The sequence below is a fragment of the Podarcis cretensis genome (genome assembly GCF_951804945.1).
Source record: "Podarcis cretensis genome assembly, chromosome: Z".
Lineage (NCBI taxonomy): Eukaryota > Metazoa > Chordata > Lepidosauria > Squamata > Lacertidae > Podarcis > Podarcis cretensis.
In genome coordinates, this window is record NC_137184.1 from 30,026,284 (window position 1) to 30,046,279 (window position 19,996).

Genomic DNA, 19,996 nt, shown 5'->3' on the forward strand with positions numbered 1-19,996 from the left:
GAGTTCAATAGGAACACCTCTTCAGACATGGGAAAGAAGCTCAAAGCAGCCCTTCCTTGTATCTAAAATGTGAATCAACAAGTCATTTGATGCAAGTGCCGATTCCTGGTTTCCTACACTTTCTGGAGACCTGTTCTTCTTTTGTGTGGGCCATCTCCTTGCAGCACATCCAGACACTAAGCAAATAATGAGGAGAAGCCAATAATAGTCCTTAGGAAGCTATTATTGGTTGGCTTCAAAAGAAAGCGCCATTGAGTTGTGTGCTCACACGCAGGCTGCCTTTCATGTTGCCAGTCTTATTCAAGTAAGCCCACTTCACCACAGGGAGGACTTGTGGGATATATCTGGATTTGGGAAGCATGCACTGTGCGGCAAAAGCTGTATGAAGAAGAAAATGTCAATAGGACGAAGGTCTCTTTGATGGCCGAGGACACAATGACAAGGCTGGGGTGCCTTTTCTTGGCTAGCTTCGAAGGACAGAGATCAGAACATCAGCTAGCTGCTCATTTACTCTTCTAATTCCATCACAGTGGCATCTCCATTGCTTTGTAAATCCCTGCCACTTTGAAATGCATCAGTCTTGGCAAAATGCCTGTGATTGACAAAATGCTTAAAGAAACAAGAAACCTGGGCTCCAAACTCATTTATTTAGAATATCACCCCATCCTTGTCACATCTATCCATGTAGCTCTTGCTTTTGTATCCCTACAGAGCCAATTCTCTAGTGAGCCATTTTTCAGCTCAGTCACCAGAGAGGACCAACGACTCAGACATAGCTTTTTAGTTCTGTCCCCTACCTGCAAATGCCATCAGAGAGCTGTCATGCCAGGGAATGTAAGCTAGAGAGGTGGAGGGGGCGGGAGGAACCAAAAAACTTTGCTGTGCGAACAGCAAGTGGCTGCTTTGAAAGGGTTTTCCAGTTCATTTCCTAAAAGGTCACACGTTGGAGGGTGTTACATGTAAAGCTGGCAGTGACCTGGTCTGATGAGTTTATAATGAAAATTCAGGAAACCAGTTCGTTGAATGCCATCCTAAGGCATTTAATAAGAGAGTGTTATGAAAAAGGAATTAGTCAGTGACGCATCCTAGACTTTGAGCTAGGAACAAAAAGAGCCCTGCTAAAATATCCTTTGTTCAACGAGGGGAGGTGGAGAGTAGCAGGTGCTAGTTTCATTGCTTAGTTCTTCTCTCATACTTTTACTTCTAGTTGAAGTTCTTTAATTTTGTAGACTTTAAGACTGCACTCCTATCATCACCGTTAGCATTTATACCATTTGTTAGACACCTGATTAAAAAGTCTCAAGGCATCTTACCCTGCAAAATATGCATAAGATTAAAAACAAGTGTTAAAAATAATAATGGGCAAATTCTAAAAGCTACAGACAGAAGCCTCCCTTGCCTCCTCCAACCCACATACACCTGATCACAATCCCCAAGAAAAAAGGTTAACTATCAAATGCCTATTAACAACACATCCCAGTGGGGCACAGGACATCACAGGCATTTGGGGCATTGCACTGAACCTGGGCTGTGTCTGTTACCTGAAGCATGTGACCAGGGGGATGCAAACTGCATGGTAATTTCAATAAAATTGCCGGAAAGGATGCATCTCTTAGATTGTTTTCCTTTTTTAAAAAGAAAAAGGGGGGGAAACCCTTTAATTGTCAGCATAGATTTACTGTGCACATGAATACAAAAAGAAAAAATGGTACCATTCCACATAAATTAATATTATGGGCAGGGTATCCACTGCATCCTCTGAGAGGTGGGACTCAAGATGAAATTCCTAAAGACAAAGAGCTAAAGTCCTGGCTGCTTCTTCATCTGTTTGTCAAGTTCTAATTTGGGAAAGAACTTGACATCATATTCAAAGGGAACTTAACACAGGATTCTCAGAATATCGGTTTCCCTAGGTAACTTGCTGTTAAAGTTCAACTCCCCAAATACCTTCTGAACTTCAAGACAGTTATCTTTTCCCTCTTTCTGCTTTCCTCACAGTGCTTTCAAAGCTTGCCACCCCAAAATTAAGAGTTTCTACTTTGCTACTGACTGCCTGGAAGAAATGAATAGGTAAGAAACATTGATATTATACTAGAGTAATTTTGTTCTGATGTATTCAGAGCAGCAGACGAAAGAACGTTACTGTGTTTCCTCCTCCGTGTGTGCTGAGATTTCCATGGTTCTGAATGTGATTGTGTAGTTGCATTGTGTACTTGACTTACATAAACTCTTGCTTTAACTTATCTGGGTCCCTTTGCTTGAAGCTCCTAATGCTTCCAGCTGTGTGAATTGTATTTTTTAAATGCAAATACAGTGGTACCTTGGTACTCGAACTGTTTGGCTCCCAAACAAATCGGCTCCCGAATGCCGCAAACATGGAAGTAAGTGTTCCGATTTGTGAACACTTTTCGGAAGCCAAACATCTGACGCAGCTTCCACAACTTCCGATTGAATGCAGGAAGCTCCTGCAGCCAATCGGAAGCCGCACCTTGGTTTTTGAATGGTTTTGGGAGTCGAACGGACTCCCGGAACGGATTACGTTCGAGAACCAAGGTACCACTGTAATCAAATAATTTTTAGGCAGCTGATTGGCCACTGTGAGATCAGGATGCTGGACTGGATGAGCTTTGGCCTCATTCAGCATGTCTCTTCTTATGTTCTTATGACCCCTTTGGTATGTTCCAGCAGGGAGCTTCTTATGTTCTTAGGAGTGTGCATCCATGCAAAAAAAACTGGCCTCAAAATTGTAGTGTATGATTTGCTGGAAGGCTTGTGCTATATCTGCACTGGGCGCAAGTCATGAAAGGATTAAATACCAACGAGTGGGGACTTGCTGGCAATTCACATAGTTGTTCCAATGAACCCTTCCTGCTGTTCTGACTGTTGCAGACAGAGTTTGGTTTGCAAAATTAATGCTGCCATGCTGCTTTGTCAGGTCTGCACAAGCACACTGATGTTCTCTGCAATGAATTAGTCATGAAATTAATACATTTGTTTCTAGTTTGCCTCGGTCACTCAGTGCCTTGTGCAGAGAGACAAATAGCACAAACCACAAATAGGTTTGGAAATGAGAGATCCTTCCTGGCGTAACACTCTTCATGCAATTATTACACTTGAATAAATCAGCAAATATTGTGATTCTTGTCGTCGCTTAAAGAAAAATCAAAATGGGAGATTAAAAGAAAAAAACAGAGTGCAGGGGTTGCCCACATTCATCCCAAGTAAAGAAGAGCAGCAACTTATTAGCACTTTAAATTACCTCCTACAGATAGCGTGCTAAAGATGACAACAGAGGACACTTAGCTGGAGGAGGAGGAAGAAGAAGCTTTGGCTCCCTGGGGGTGGGGGCAGATGGGCACCATTGCTATTCTAAAAGAATACGGGAGAAGTTCATGGTGAGCTCTAGCATCTCTTTTTAAGAAAAATAGTACTGCTGCCCACTCTGCCTTCAGCTCAGACTGAAGAAAAGCCCTGGTGGGGAGGCTGCAATTTTGAAACAGATGTGAGCTGTTGAGAAGACTAGAAAGGAAAAACACTTAAAAAATAATAATCAAGCTTTGCAACAACATTTAACTAATTTTGAAAACTCTTCTTGCTGTTGTTGTCATTATCGTTGTTATTATTACCATCTTCTAAACTATGAGTTTGTAGTAGGACATTTCCCCATCAGCACCTAGGGGTATCTGGTCATAGTGGTGCCTCCTTTCAGCTTGGAATTGTAGGCACGTACAGACCTTTGCTTGTTGGTTTTGCCTGGATTGCCAGACCAGAGGGAGCATGTTCTCTATGTCCTGCTTCCCAAGAGCCAAGCAGTACTGCTGATTGGTTCCTGGAAATAAGGCCTGCCCAGGCAACATGGTAGCCAGTTGAAGCCGGTGCATGAATGGGCCTGGGGACAAGGCTAGCGCCCTCCTCTCCACTATCACATGCGGGGAACAAACCAGGCTCTCTGATATGTGGAGCCAGGCACCAGGACTTGTAGAACTGCAAAGACTTTTAGTTTCTGTGAGTTCTGATTCCAATATGGGCATATGAATGTCTCTTAAGTGGTAGGTGCCATTGCTGTACTAGTGTTGTTTTACCAAATTGGACACAGTGGGTTAACTTGTGGTGGGCATTATTTTCTATAAATGCATGTGCAAAACGGTAAATGTTGTGATATCGCTGCCCTAAAGGAAACCAATTCAAGATCAAGATGTCTTAATTTTATTTATTATTTATGTATGTGTTTGCAAATAACAACCCTGAGTTATTTCCAGTGCAGGCTGAGTGATCATCACTGCTTTCCTGCAAAGGTTTTTATAAGTGTATGTTAGCTGGATTTACAGGAAATTTTTGTACACTATCCATGGCCCTTTGAGACTTGCATGGCTGGCAGGAGGGCTGCCTTTCTGAATGTGCAGCTTTCCCCTTACTGAGAAGCATAAAAGGTTTTGCAAAACGGAAGGCTGTCAGGAGAGATCATGGAAATCATTTATGTTATATCCAGGATAGCTTCCCCAAAATAAGACCACTGGGCACGCTGTTCAAAATCTGCTTTGGGATTGTTCCAGACTTCCAAGAATTCATACAAATAGACAGACAGATACTTGGCATCTCTGGTAAAAATGCCAGGGCCCACTGCAGCTGACCCTAGCATTCACCTTTTTAAAATAAAAATTATGGCCTGGTATTGAGGAGCAGGTGGCGCTGTGGGTTAAAGCCTCAGCGCCTAGGACTTGCCGATCGAAAGGTCGGCGGTTCGAATCCCTGCGGCGGGGTGCGCTCCCGCTGCTCGGTCCCAGCGCCTGCCAACCTAGCAGTTCGAAAGCACCTCCGGGTGCAAGTAGATAAATAGGGATCGCTTACCAGCGGGAAGGTAAACGGCGTTTCCGTGTGCGGCTCTGGCTCGCCAGAGCAGCGATGTCACGCTGGCCACGTGACCCGGAAGTGTCTCCGGACAGCGCTGGCCCCTGGCCTCTTAAGTGAGATGGGCGCACAACCCCAGAGTCTGTCAAGACTGGCCCGTACGGGCAGGGGTACCTTTACCTTTACCTATTGAGGAGCACCAAGCCAGGTAGATACAACTTCCATCCTTGATGCCTCTGATCTCCACTTCCAATGTAACATCATCAGTCCCCAGATGCATTTTGAGAAAATGAAGATAGTGGCAGCTGTAGCTGCCTGACCTAGGGGGACAACTTTCATATTGCCCCCCAAAATAGGACATAGATTTCTGCAAATTCCAGGTTCTAACCCCACCATCTCCAGACAGGGCTGAAACCCTAAAGAATCGCTGCCAGTCAGTTGTGATCTGAGTCTGTATTAAAGCAGTTTCCTACATTCCTATGTATAGTCAGGAACACTGTGAATAGGAGACCTATGTGCCTGCTCAGTCGACTTTAGGGAAGGGTCATAGCTCAGAGCATATGCTTTTGATTCAGAAGTCCCAGGTTCAATCCCTGGCAACTCCAGGGCTGGGAATGCCCCTTGTCAAAAATCCTGGAAAGCCACTTTCAGCCAGGGTAAACGATACTGAGCTGAATGGACCAGTGGCCTGACTCTGCATAATAATAATAATAATAAATAATAATAAATTTTATTTATATCCCACCCTCCCCAGCCAAAGCCGGGCTCAGGGCGGCTAACAACAATAAAACAGTACAAAAGTACAGCACAAACAACACTCTAAAATCATTCATTATAAAATTAATTCAAGCCACTGGCCACCATTGGGCCAGAGCTCCGCGAAGATTGCCGAGGGAGGGAGTCAGGCTGTGCCCTGGCCAAAGGCCTGGCGGAACAGCTCTGTCTTGCAGGCCCTGCGGAAAGATGTCAAGTCCCGCAGGGCCCTAGTCTCTTGTGATAGAGTGTTCCACCAGGTCGGAGTCACAGCTGAAAAAGCCCTGGCTCTAGTTGAGGCCAGCCTAACTTCTCTGTGGCCTGGGACCTTCAAGATGTTTTTATTTGAAGACCATAAGTTTCTCTGTGGGGCATACCAGGAGAGGCGGTCCCGTAGGTACGAGGGTCCTAGGCCATATAGGGCTTTAAAGGTTAAAACCAGCACCTTAAACCTGATCCTGTACTCCACCGGGAGCCAGTGCAGCTGGTATAGCACCGGGTGAATGTGATCTCGCAGCGAAGACCCCATAAGGAGTCTCGCTGCAGCATTCTGCACCCGCTGGAGTTTCTGGGTCAGTCTCAAGGGCAGCCCCACGTAGAGCGAGTTACAATAATCCAGTCTGGAGGTGACCGTCGCGTAGATCACAGTGGCTAGGTCAGGGCGAGAGAGGCAGCTTCCTGTGTTCTTTTGCTGCCTAGGTGCTCACTGTTTTTTTATATATATAATCAATTTTTATTGAAAGTTTTCAACATAGAATACAATAAAAGCCAAACCCATCTAAGAGAGATAGATGGGGAAGAAACCAAAAAGGAAGAGAGAGAGAAATAGAGAAAAGAAAAAGAAAAGAAGCAGGAGAAGATAACAATAGTGTTAAAGAGCTTTGAGGTATTGTTATTATTTCTCTCTTTTCAAATTTTATTTATTCAAGTTCTGAACCACCTTTCGTCATTCAAGATCTGAGGATGGCTTATCACTATTATACCTTAACCCTTATTCCACACTCATGAAGAGTGAAACCTCCCAGCTCTCGCCCAGGTGCTCACTGCTGATGGGCAAATTCAAGTCCCCTCCTGCTCTCCCTACTTTGGGCTTTTTTATCTTCCAACTGCTCACAGACCAGACAGCCCTTCCAACTGCAGGACACTTTCTGGCAAAGGACTGTCATTTATGTGGCAGAATACATGGTTGTTGTAGTTTGGGTGGATGCTTGCCAGTACCAGGGTTGGCAGAGTAGGAGGAGGCTGGAGCGACTGCCATCTATCAGTTCCGTCTGTTCTCACCCACCCCTCTGCTGCTGCTTACCACCACCTGTCCCTGACACAGTTTGCTGCTGTGCACCTCCACCTGGCACACTTGTTTGAGCAGGGGCACCAGCAGTGTGTGGCTAAGGGATGACATGATAGAGATTATGAATAAGGTGTAATGAAAGCGGGTAGGGAGAAGGTTTTTTTTCTTCCCTCTCGTAATATTCAGAACTGGTGCTATCCAGTGGAACTGAATGTTTGGGAGCTTCAGGGCAGACAAAAATAAAGTACTTCACAACAGCCCACATTGGGATACATTTCCACAACATGTAGTGATGGCCACCAACCTGAATGGCTTTGAAAGAGGATTAGCCTGATTCCCCGTGAATTTCACTATCCATGGCTACTAGCAACAATGCCTATGGTTCTGCCTGCACTTTCGGAGGCAATATGCTTGCACACCATAGGCATCTTTGGCTACCTTGAGAACAGGATTCTGGATTAGATGGGCCTTTGACCTGACCTAGCAAGGCTTTTCTTAGGTTCCTATCAGAAAACAGCTGTGGGCACTTTGCCCAGGACATCCTCGAACCAGGTGCTGATCCAGATTTTTTAACCTTGCCTGTAAAAATGTAAACAGTGAATGGGAGAAACAGCTATTGGGGAACAGGTATATCCTACATGTTCATCAGAGCTATAACTGACTGTGGCTTCATGTTGACTTTAAATTATTCTGATGGGATACCCAATCAGCACACACAAAAGCTAGTCATACTGTGCTTCGTGTGCCAGAATATTCCTTTCAACAGGGTTGCCCCATTTGGCCTGTACCTTTAGCATCAGGGACCTGTGGCCTTGCTAGGTGCTAAAGTTGCATTTTGAACATGTGAGGGATGTTGCATGGGTATTGTGAGTGTTTGTGAGTGCACACCTGGCTTCCTGTTTGTATAAGGCCTTATCAGCAATTTCCTCAGAACAAGATGGAAGCAAAATGTAACTTTATATAAGAAATAAAACTGGACAGTGTGCAAAACAATAATAAAACCTAACAGTCAGGGTCCGTGAAAGCTTCAGGGCTGTCACTGAGAACGCCTGCTTCTTCTGCATTGTCACCAAGTCAGCATCATGGAACAGCCAGCATGTTTTCCTTTGAAGATCTTAAATATCATCTTGGTCTATATAGTGGTACCTCGAATTACAAACGCCTCAGGTTACAAATGCTTCAGGTTACAAACTCCGCTAACCTGGAAGAGTTACCTCAAGTTGAGAACTTTGCCCCAGGATGAGAACGGAAATTGTGTGCCAGTGGTGCAGCGGCAGCAAGAGGCCCCATTAGCGAAAGCACGCCTCTAGTTAAGAACAGTTTCAGGTTAAGAACGGACCTCCGGAACGAATTAAGTTCGTAACTAGAGGTACCACTGTACTGCAAATGTGGTCTGCTAGGTATCATGCTCCTAAGTTGTTCAGGGCCTTAAATGTCAGAAAGAAAAGCTTGTGCTTGGCTCAGTAGCTAATAGACAGCCCGTGCATATTTTTCAACACCAGCATAATATGTGTAAAGCAGAGTGTCTTCCTATGAAGCACCGTAGCAACAGAGTTTTGCACCAGCTGCAGCTTCCACACCAGACACAAGGGTAGCTCCACATATACTGCATTACAGTAGTCTAGGTAAAAGGTAAAGGTACCCCTGCCCGTACGGGCCAGTCTTGACAGACTCTGGGGTTGTGCGCCCATCTCACTTAAGAGGCCAGGGGCCAGCGCTGTCCGGAGACACTTCCGGGTCACGTGGCCAGCGTGACATCGCTGCTCTGGCCAGAGCCAGAGCCGCACACGGAAACGCCGTGCTGGTAAGCGGTCCCTATTTATCTACTTGCACCCGGAGGTGCTTTCGAACTGCTAGGTTGGCAGGCGCTGGGACCGAGCAGCGGGAGCGCACCCCGCCGCAGGGATTCGAACCGCCGACCTTTCGATCGGCAAGTCCTAGGCGCTGAGGCTTTAACCCACAGCGCCACCTGCGTCTACTTTTGCTCTAAATGAGGATTTTCCATAGAAAGTGTGAAAAGCTTAGTGTTGGCACTAAGGCAAGGGGTTATAGTGGCTTTGGATAGAAAAGAAAGTTAATAGGATGAAAAGAGGTGTGTGTTTTTCGTCAAAGTCCATTAAGCAGGTGGAAGGCATGCACACAAAAGCATGAATTGTTATGGTTCACTTCTCAGCTGCTAAGCTGTCCTGGGCTTATTCCTCTGTTGTTGGCTTGACAAACCTAAGCAGGCACCGCATGAAATGAGATCAGCAAAATCATGTCAAATTATCAAATCAGAGAAAACACATAGAGCATCTCTCCTGTCGGTGATCTTCATTTACTTTTTTTTTAAATGCCACAACAGTGACAGATGCAGCAGTGGGGAAGGCAGACTGCAAAGACTTTATATGTTTGGAAGGAGCACGCTTGTTATTCCTGCTTGCAGTGGCAGCTTAATCTCCCTGTGTATACATTTTCTTCTTGACGGAAAACTTAAGAAATGAGTATCTGCCAAGCTCCTTGAGACATTATGGCCTGGATCGGGACGATAGCTCTCCCTGAATCAGCTGTTGGCGGAGACTTCGCCCCTGCTTTCTGCAGGGATCAGCTGCATGTGGGAGCTCATTTGTGCAGCCCATCCACCTGCATTTATAGTTGCCCCACACATTACCTCACATAGGACATCAGGTGTGGGGCAGGTGGGTGTGAAGTGGTCTTGCAGGCCAAATCAAGACCTGTGCTTGGCCAAATTTGGCCCAAAGACTGGAGGTTCCTTTCTTACGCTTTACAAATAAGGAATATTGAGGAGGTACAGAGCTGGCCTCCAAGCCATGGTACCCTGATCCTAGATCACATTCCTGACATGTAAGAGTCTCCTCAGTGATCTTTTGATGGGTGCATGCCTAGGGCTGATTTGGGTGTTTGGCAAGCTTGTTTGTGATCAGCCGTTCATTTTTCATGTTCAGCTTCTGTTTTAGGAAGTGTTCAGAACAGACAATATTGTTACATGTTCTTTTTTAAAACCACCCAAGCAGTCTTAATAAGCTTTCCTACTATACTATTTGCAGGGTGGTGTGGGGAGAAGAGTTTTCTTGTACTGTGGTGCCTCGCAAGACGAAATTAATCCGTTCCGCGAGTCTCTTCGTCTAGCGGTTTTTTCGTCTTGCGAAGCAAGCCCATTGACGGCTTAGCAGATTAGCGCTATTAGCGGCTTTTAGCGGCTTAGCGGATAAGCAGATAAGCGTCTTAGCGGCTTAGAAAAAGGGGGGAAGGGGAAAAAACCCGCAGGAACTCGCAAGACATTTTCGTCTTGCGAAGCAAGCCCATAGGAAATTCGTTTTGCGAAGCACCTCCAAAACGGAAAACCCTTTTGTCTAGCGGGTTTTCCGTCTTGCGAGGCATTCGTCTTGTGGGGCACCACTGTAATTTTATTCCAAGCCTTCAGTCTACTGCAGTTCTATTCTTTTGCAAAGCAATTACAGCCACGTGAGCGCCTCTGTTTTGAGGTGCTTTCTAGATACAGAGCTGCCTAACATTATAAATGGCAAGTCACGCACAGTTTGCAAACCATATTGGCCTTCCATAATGTGATTTATAAATAATGTTTTGACATCAAATTGTCCTTCAGCGCTATGAGTCCCTTGCTGTTAAATCATTCCCGCCCGCCCCCTGCCCCAGCATAACAATATAGGGGATGCAAAGTGAATCAAATGAGGTTTTAATAAGAAATGCCCTCCTGCATATAATGGAAAATGCATCAGGAACAACAACTGGAAAAGGCTCAGAAAATATGTATTCATTTAGAGATGTTGGGCTGGTGCTCCTGGTAAGAGTGGCTGTTAAAAGCCCTTCATATGGCATCCGTGTGTGTACACCAGAACTCAAGTGAAGCTGAATGTCGGAAGATTCGTGAAAATTCCAATTCCTTTTGGAATGAGTCCAGAAATATGCACAACAGATTTCAAAGATTAGGGTGAAAAGGCGTGTCATTAACATTTGATGGAAACTATACAATGGATATACGTCTGGGAAGGCTATTCCACAGCTTAAGGGCTGTCGCTCTCTCAGGCTGCCACCCTCCCCAACATATTTATTTAGGGTGGCAGAACTACCAAGAGGGCCCCATCTGCCAGTTTTAACACCCAAGAGGGTCTGTAGAGAATGAGGTGATCTTTCAGATATTTCGGGCCTAAGTTACTTTAAGACTTTAAACAGTGTCATAGCTACGAAGGGGCTAGCTGGGGGGGTTTTGCGCTGGGTGAAGCCTCAAGAGGGGGCAACATTCAAGCTTCCAACCTGTGTGTGTATGTATGCAGATGTGAAGGGGGTGTCAAACTGGGTCTTTGAACCAGGTGAAATAAAGCCTACTTTTGCCCCTGTGAACACTTTGAATTGGGCCTGGAAACAAACTGTGCAGCTGTTTTAAAACAGGGGTTATGCAAGTGATGAATGTTTAAATGAAATGGGTTTGAACAACTTCAATTCAGGGTGATGTTCATTGTGTTATTAAGAGACATCCTTGCTGCTATTAATGACAGGGACCATTGCATGGAATATAGAGGGTGGGAGAGAAGATGAATAATTATATCATTGGGGTACCAGCCAGGGCAAATTATGAATTAGCAAACGAAGGATGCAAGGCTATTTTAGCAAAATTCCCATCTTTACATGGGGATTTAATAGCTTATACTGTACAGAAAATCTGTTCAGGCCTCAAAGGAATAAAAGGAGGTTTGTATAATTGGTCCAAGGAAGTTTGTCCTCGGGAGGGCTGTAAGTCTAATTCTAAATGTCACTAATTCTCATCTCACCAGCATCACAGCTCCAGGCATCTGAAACTATTCCTGCCCCATTCCAGAAAGAGAGACAGAATTTCATTTGCAGCTTATTACAATTCTCTTTTGTTTCAATTTGCCCCCAAGGGATAAATGTGACACAGTACAGTTGCCTTGTTTCTTCAGGCTTTTATTTTAAAGGAAAGGAACCTAGGAAGAAGCACAGATGAGTCAGGCCACTAACTCAGCATCTAGTTGAGCATTGGGGAAAGGTTGTAACTTAGACAGTGCCAGGTTCAATTCCCAGTATCTCTAGGTAAAACTGGTAGCGTCCCTGGAATATAGAGAAGGAAGAAAGTGGGTGAGTATTGAAACTGTAGTATCTGATTGAGATTCAGGCACTAAAGAACTTCAAGTTTATAAGGTTGTTGGGGGAGGGGGTTGATCGCTTGTTTCGATATATGAAAAAATAATGAAGAGTAACACTCTACGCCGTCACTGTCAATGAGCATTTCTTTGAGCTTAAAAGACAAGTGCAAACCACAGGAGGATCAAAATCCTCTTCTGTTACGCTTCTGGCATGCAAGCCTCACTCTACCCTTTAAATAATCAATGGCTTAAGGGAATCTTTGTTGGTTAGTTGGTTGGTTGGTTTTATTTTCTTTGCAATCCTCCAAGTTCTTGGGGTGGGGAATGGTATTTCATAACTCAGGCCTGCCCCACATCATAGGACCCCCCCCCCCCTTTATTTTAAGTCTGACCAATGGCCTTGCTTTCAGTGAGCAAAAATTTAAAAAGCAAACGAACCAAAGTTTAAAACCAAACAATAGAACAACTGTGAATCTGTATAATGTCGCAGTTGCAATTAAAAGCTGGAAATGATGCCTGCCTCATAAAGTCAGCTATACTGTTCTACATCCAGTCCAGTACAGTGGTACCTTGGTTGTCGAACTTAATCCATTCCGGGAGTCTGTTCAACTCCTGGAACCATTCGAAAACCAAGGCACAGCTTCTGATTGGCTGCAGAAGCTTCCTGCACTCAGTCGGAAGCCGCATCGGAAGTTCAGCTTCCAAAAAACATTCACAAAACAGAACACTTACTTCTGGGGTTGCGGCGTTTGGGAGCCGATTTGTTTGACAACCCAAGGTACCACTGTGTTAATCTTCAAATGGAAAATGGTACTTAAACCAACTACGGAAAAACAGTGGTGGTGACAGAGTAGTCTTTAGCACTCTGAAATGTATCATTTTCTCATCTTCTGCTTTCTTTACTCTTCTGTTAATTTTTTTTATTTTGTTTTATGTGATAAAGGACTGTAGGCCACTGCTTAAAGCCAATTGTCTTGTTTTGTATCGATCTGCCAGCCTTCCTGGGAACTGTTTCTCTTTCAGAACAGGTTTTAAATGCTTTAAACGAACAGTTGTGGCAAGGTGTGTATTTGTGTGTTTCAAATGCCTTGTCTCTTTTTTCTATCATCAGATGGATGAACCGTTTGGGTCTTGCAGCCATTGGTTATACACCTGATGACAAGGATATCCGACCCGATGAAGGTAAGGTCATCGTTATTCTTTGACATCCATCTGGATGAACGGAGACATGTACAGAGTGGGGTAGAGAATCCATGACCCTTAACATGCTTGCTTACAAGTGAGCTTAGGGATGCTTTAGGAATTCATTCTTTGTGAATGCCTATATAAAACACCATATATATATATATATATATATATATATATATATGCAGATCAGAGTTTACGTATCCATTGAATTTCCCACCTCTCCAAACATTGTAAGGAAGCTCTCCAAACGTTGTAAGGAAGTTCACAACATGTATTGAAAATAGGCATTTAAGCCAGTTTTTTTGGAGATAGTGGGTTATACCCAATGCTAGTCCTACTCAGAGTAGATCTCTCAGAGTTAATAGATATCACTAGCTTAGTAGTGCACCTAAATGTGGGAACAGAATGGTTAGTATTCTTGGTAAAAACAGGTAGAAGTGATGTGAATTACAAATACAATTGCAATAGACAGATTTGTGCATCCTCAAGTAAACCATAAACACATAGATAGGGGAACCATGCTGCCCTGCTGGCTGTATCCCCTATGTCTATGTCCCTTCTGGTAACCTCCTATCAGAATATCAGCACAAAAGAAGAGCCTGCACATACACAAATGCATGGCCTGGAGGTGGAAAGAGAGAGGTTTCTCTGTCTCATAACACTAGAACTCATGGATATGCAATGAAGCTGAATGTTGGAATATTCATAAGAGATAAAATAAAGTACTTCCTCACGCAACACATACAGGAGGCAGTTATGGCTACCAACTTGGAGGGTTTTCAGAGAGGACTGGGCAAATTCATCGAAGATAGGGCTATCAATGGCTGCTAGCCATGATGGCTCTGCTCTGCCTCCACAGCTGGAGGCAGCAATGCTACTTGTGTGCCAGTTGCTGGAAACCACAGGAAGGGAGAGTGCTCTGGTGCTTGGATCCTGCTTGGCCACTGTGAGAGCAGGATGCTGGGCTAGATAAGCAATCGGCCTGATCCAACAAGCTGCTCTTGTGGTTTTTTTTAACTTGCACATTTGGGGACAATTACCAAGTTGCATAGCTACACAGTAAGCTACAGCTTACTGTGGTGTTTTGAAAAATGTTCCCTAATGTAGGACTCATTTCAATGGCAAATGCAAACACTTTTTAGCAGATTACTGGAGTGAAAGTGACCAGGAAGATATTGATGGCTCATTAACTCTGAAGCAAGAGGCACCCATAACACTTTGCGACACCTACCACCGAACACCCTCGGTAAGTTACATGAGGCATGCACTAGGCTACTTTTGAGCCTTGGGCTGTATTTTTTTTTAATCCTTCTGGCTTTTGGAAGAGTGTCTACTGACATTGTGTTGGATGTGGACTAAGTTAGTTGCACATAGTTTCCATTGAAATAACCGAAACTGGTGGTGCCATGACTAAATTGCCCCAGTGGGACCCAGCCTCAAAGAACTTTGTTGGGATTCACCTACTGTAAGTAAAGCAGAGCAGATAAGTATTTCTACTGTAAGTAAAGAGAACATGACTATACCTAATAGACCAAGAGTAGTGCTAAATAATAATATATTGATAAAGAAAAAACAAAGCTCTGGCTTTGTTGACTTTTATGCAGAAATTCCCATATGCTCAGTCATGCTTAATGGACTTAGGAGCCCTACCTTTTAACCTGGTGAATGGTGAGCCGTCTGGGCCAGTAATGGAAAATGGAGTAGGGTGGATCTGCAGAACTGCCCTCCTGACATCTGCGTTGTTTAACAGATGGGGATGGAGCAGGGGTAAAAGTAAAGGTAAGGGTACCCCTGCCCGTACGGGCCAGTCTTGCCAGACTCTAGGGTTGTGCGCTCATCTCACTCTATAGGCCGGGAGCCAGCGCTGTCCGCAGACACTTCTGGGTCACGTGGCCAGCGTGACATCGCTGCTCTGGCCAGAGCCAGAGCCGCACACGGAAACGCCGTTTACCTTCCCGCTGGTAAGCGGTCCCTATTTATCTACTTGCACCCGGAGGTGCTTTCGAACTGCTAGGTTGGCAGGCGCTGGGACCAAACGACGGGAGCGCACCCTGCCGCGGGGATTCGAACCACCGACCATGCGATCGGCAAGTCCTAGGCGCTGAGGTTTTACCCACAGTGCCACCCGCGTCCCCTCCGGAGCAGGGGTAGGTGGATGCAAAGTTGGAGCTGTGCGAGTGCATGCACTGTCAAGGCTGCTTTCATTGCTCCAATGCTGCCATTGAACCTGCACAGCCCCAACCTGGATACCGCCCTGCCCCATCCAGGTAAACAGTACTGATGCTGTTGCCAGGAAGGTCGTTCAACCCCACACATGGTTACCCTACTGGTCTGGTCCTTTGATCACATCAGTTGGACAAAGCAATAGAATGCTGAAGGGATGAGCATGACCCCACAGTATTATCTAGTCACATCATTACAATCATTTATATACTTTTGTCTTCTCTTGCTTTTCTTCCATTGTTGATCTCAAGGCAGAAGGCATGTGGTTCCCAGGGCAGGGGCGCCTCCCATCCATACCCAGATTTGCTTAGCTTCAGCAAGGCAGTGGCATCATGTGGGGTATTCCATGGAGAAAATAGGAGTGTTGGTTGGCAAGGAAAAGATAGGTGTAAAAAGAGAATTCCCTGGATGTCAAGATCCAGGTTTTGATCAGGTACTCTTTGGTGTGAGAACCCCAGTAGAGATTTTAAATCATGAGGTATATAGCAAAGTACAGTATGGAAATATGCCCTTGTGAGTTCCTTCCAAAGTTCCCCTCTTCCCCTAGCATAAAAAGAGCCCACATTTGTGTTTTTTCCATACTTTGGTCAGAAAATACAGGCAGTAAATCTTGACTTGGTTACAGTGGTGAAAGTTCCTAAATGATTGGTATAGGAACACAGCAATGGCTTGTAAGAGCCATGTGGTCTGAGCTGCAGCAACCAGCTCAAAACCTCTTCTCACACTGATTTTCTTTGGTAGACTGAGCTACAATAATAGACTTGATTACATTACCTTCCTTCCAAGGTGAGAGAGGGAGTAACCTAGCTCAGCCTAGCATGACAGCTTATACTATGGTATTCATGCATTAGACGTAAACATGTTGGTTATGTGAGGTTGATTATCCCACAGACCCCTTCTCAGACATATATAACAATTGCATGCACAATTAATGAACTATCCAAAGACGCATCTTGACTCAAATGTATCAGTGCTGTCAGAAGTGGCTTGGTTAGTATGTCGACTGTCATTTCTTTGGTTTGACAGTTGGCCAATTTAACAAGTCCATCGTGCATCACCTCACACATCTATTGGTATTTCAGCCCAATGTGTTTGGTTCTCACTTGAAATTTCTCACTTTGAGATAATTTCAAACAGCTTTGGCTGTCTTCCATCAGTTGGACTGGTTTCTGCCCACACAACCCAAAGTCCATAATTAGCATAGAAAAAGACTACACATTTGATATGTTAAAAATTGGTTTACTTACAAACTCTTCAATGGTCAGGTTCATGTGCTTTTTCCATACATGGGTCAGAAAACACAGGCGGTAAAACTTACCGTTAGTTACGGTGGTGAAAGTTCCTAAACTATTGGTATAGGAACACAACAATGGCTTGTAAGAGCCATGCTGTCTGAGCTGCAGCAACCAGATAATACATTTTATCCTCCTCCCATAGGACAGGTAAAAGAAATTCAGGGTTGGAGAACTGGTGGCCCTCCAGTGAGATATGGGAGACCAACTCCCATCAAGCCACAGTTAGCATGGCTAATGGTGGGGGGAAATGGGAGTTACTGCAATCCTATGCATGAATAACTAGGAGTAAGTCCCATTTAACTCGGTGAGAATTACTTCAGAGTAAGCATGCATAATGTTATGCAGTTAATCAGTATTCCAACCATCTGGAGCTTTTTTAAAAAAGAAAGTTTTCTTTGATCTTTGAATAAGCTAAAAAAAATGACATTAGGAACTGATTGAAGTTGGTTTGGAAGTTGCAGTTCACACACACACACACACACACACACACACACACAAAAGCAAATTCTGCCAATGCTAAGTTTCCTAATTATGCGAAAAGCCCCTGGTGTAAGAACAGTTCATAAAAGAAATAATGAACAGGTAGCAACTAACATGACTCTGAATTTCTCTTTTCATGCCTGGAGAGGAAACAGTTCACTGACAGCTTAGCAGAGGGCCACATTCTCTTCTGGGCAACTTTCCAGGGGCCACATGCCAGTGGTTGGGTGACAGCAGAAGCATAAGTGGGCAGAGCAGCAAATGTAATGTTTACCTCCCCACGATAGGCTGCTTTACAACCACACTCACCTCTCTCTTTCCGCCAGCCAGCCAAGCAACAGGCATTATCAGAGCTCGAGGGCACTTTCCAGCCAAGGAAAAATACTCAAAGGGAATATGAAGCTGGGCCGCTGTGGGGTGTGGCTTGGGGATAGGGAGTATGGCATGGAGGATCCTGAGGGCCAAACAGATACTTGGAAGGCCACATCTGGCACCCAAGCCTGACGCACAGGGTTGCACAGCAGCCACAGCTGCTTTTGCTCCCAGCCTCCATCTAACCCCAGAGCTTCAACTCCAGATGTTTTGGTCTGTATTGCAGTGAGAGAGCAGGAGAGAGAGCTGGAGAATGGGGAATAGGCATTTAGAAGCTTTTTAGAGGGTGCTCCATAATTTACACAATCTCACTTATGCACATGGGGGCCCAGAACATAAGGGGGGGCTGTATATGTCTAGAAAGTGATGGTAATGATAATCTCTTTCATTTGCCAAATGTATCTTGACATTTTTGGAGGGAGAGGTGGGCAGGGTACGAATCTGCAAAATAAACTGTTTGAAGCCATGGCGATCATGTGGTTAATAAGTATGTTGATGGATAGTCTACCGAATGCGTACAAGCTGCTTTTTAGTTTCCTTTCCTTTTACCTGTGTTTTTTAAGTTCAGATAGGACTCTTTCTGTATTTTTCTTTCAGATTTTACTTCAGCGTGAATGATGTGATCCTCACACAGCCTGAACCAAAGGGAGAATGACTGAGGCAACAGCATCACATGGGTGAAGCTCAGACTGACTTTTCACCCATGTGATGCTGTTCCATCAACTGGGATGCAGGTTAAGCCCCTCCCTTACTGTTTTCCCCCAATATTTTTTTTTTCCATTTTCTCTCTCTTTTCCTTTTCAGAACTTAGCTGAAAGAATTTGGATAATGTTCAGCAGTCCCTTAAAAAAAAAAATTCTGCACTACAGGGTTCACATGTTGCTTGCCCCCTATTTTGTTGGAACATTTGTTCTTTTTTTTTTAAGAAAAGAACTGGAAATCCAGTTTTGACTTCTTCTGAGGAGGCTTTAAAATCTCCCCTGCAAAGCAACATTGAATTGCAACTACATTAAGCAGATCTCAAGAAAAACTTCTTAAAAACCTGTGTCGAAACAAGAATAGGGAGTGGTTGAGGATGTTTTCCAACTACAAAGGGAAGTGATTGTGATTTTCAAATCTGCACATCAGATCTGCTGGTTAGCATTAATGTTAGATGTTACTTTAAAATGTGCAGTTGCCACCACCGTTGATGCTTCTGTGGTTGCTCCTGAGTAAGCAGTAGGATGTCACAAGATTTCCACCCATGTGGGATGCTAAGATGACATATTCAGTGGACTTTGAAGAGGGCTAAATATTCCCTGTGTTATTGCCAACCACATTGCCACAGTAACTCATGTGGGTAGGAGAAGGCTTTAGATCAGGGATAGGAAGCCTGTGGCCTCCAGGTTACAACTCATCCATCATCCCTGATCATTTCCATGTTGGTTTGGGGCTGATGGGAGTTGGAGTCCAACAATATTTGGAGGGCCACAGGTTTAGATTTCTTGTCAAGACAGAAGCAACTCTTGAGGGCATCAACTATCACACTGGTAACAGAATGACTAAAGAGAGAAGTGTAGGTTTTATTGTACAGTACACACTGGATTTTTCCTTTATGTTCCCAACACTGTGTCATATAACAGACTGTTTCTAATTATTTCCAGATGAATTCTTCGAGCCCATTCCCGGAGCCTAAACAAGGACGACACTTCTCCAGTGAATCAACCTATTCTCATTCTTCTGCGGAAGATTCCCGGCAGGATGCAGCAGCGAGCACACACTCATCAGGTTGCAGACCTCCCTACAGAGAAAGGCGTTCCTGGCAGGATCTCATTGAGACCCCGTTGACCAGTTCAGGGCTCCATTTTCTGCAGACTGTCCCTCCTGACCCAGAGTACACGAGCGGACAACCCGGGTCGTCACCAGAGAGGCGGCGACAAGCAACGCTACCAGTCCAAAGACGACACAACCATGAACAGGATGGCCCTTTCCCATTGGTGGAGTGCCACAGAGGCCACAGCTCTCATGCCAGACCCCAGAAGCAACGTAGTCAAAGCCTCCCACGAAACAGAGATGTCCGAGCGAAAAGCCGCGTAAAACCCAGTGGGATAACAGAAGAGAGATCTGAAGAAAAGCTGCCTGTTAGAAGGCAAAGTAGCTTGTGTGAAGAAGGTAAGAAGGGCTCCTGGATTGGTGGTTGAGGGTACCCAGGTGAGATTGTGGAGATCTACTGCCTGCCAGAGCAGACAGAGCTTAGGTAGATGGGCCCCAATAGTATGCAGGAGGTTAGAGTGCTTTAACAGTCAAGCCTTCTTCCCAGGGAACTCTTTGAAGTATAGCTCTGTAAGGGGAATAGGGGTCCCAGGATTCTGTAGGGGAAGCCATGACTCTTTCATGATGCTTCTGTTAATGTACAGTTAGATGGGTGCCTAATTTTGTTCCCAAAC

At 44.8% G+C, this 19,996-nt stretch overlaps 1 protein-coding gene across 3 annotated transcripts in view; it reads left to right on the forward strand.

The window, feature by feature from the left end:
* Window positions 1-19,996, forward strand: part of LOC307207623 (connector enhancer of kinase suppressor of ras 2-like) — a 331,548-nt gene that overhangs the window by 297,341 nt on the left and 14,211 nt on the right. For 2 of the 3 annotated variants that reach the window (XM_079961622.1, XM_079961620.1), the window contains exons 19-22: window positions 1,999-2,070; window positions 13,124-13,194; window positions 14,343-14,446; window positions 19,214-19,721. In XM_079961622.1, coding sequence (XP_079817748.1) covers window positions 1,999-2,070; window positions 13,124-13,194; window positions 14,343-14,446; window positions 19,214-19,721 — 755 coding nt within the window. The remainder of the gene's footprint in view (window positions 1-1,998; window positions 2,071-13,123; window positions 13,195-14,342; window positions 14,447-19,213; window positions 19,722-19,996) is intronic. The other variant, XM_079961621.1, reaches the window with a different exon arrangement.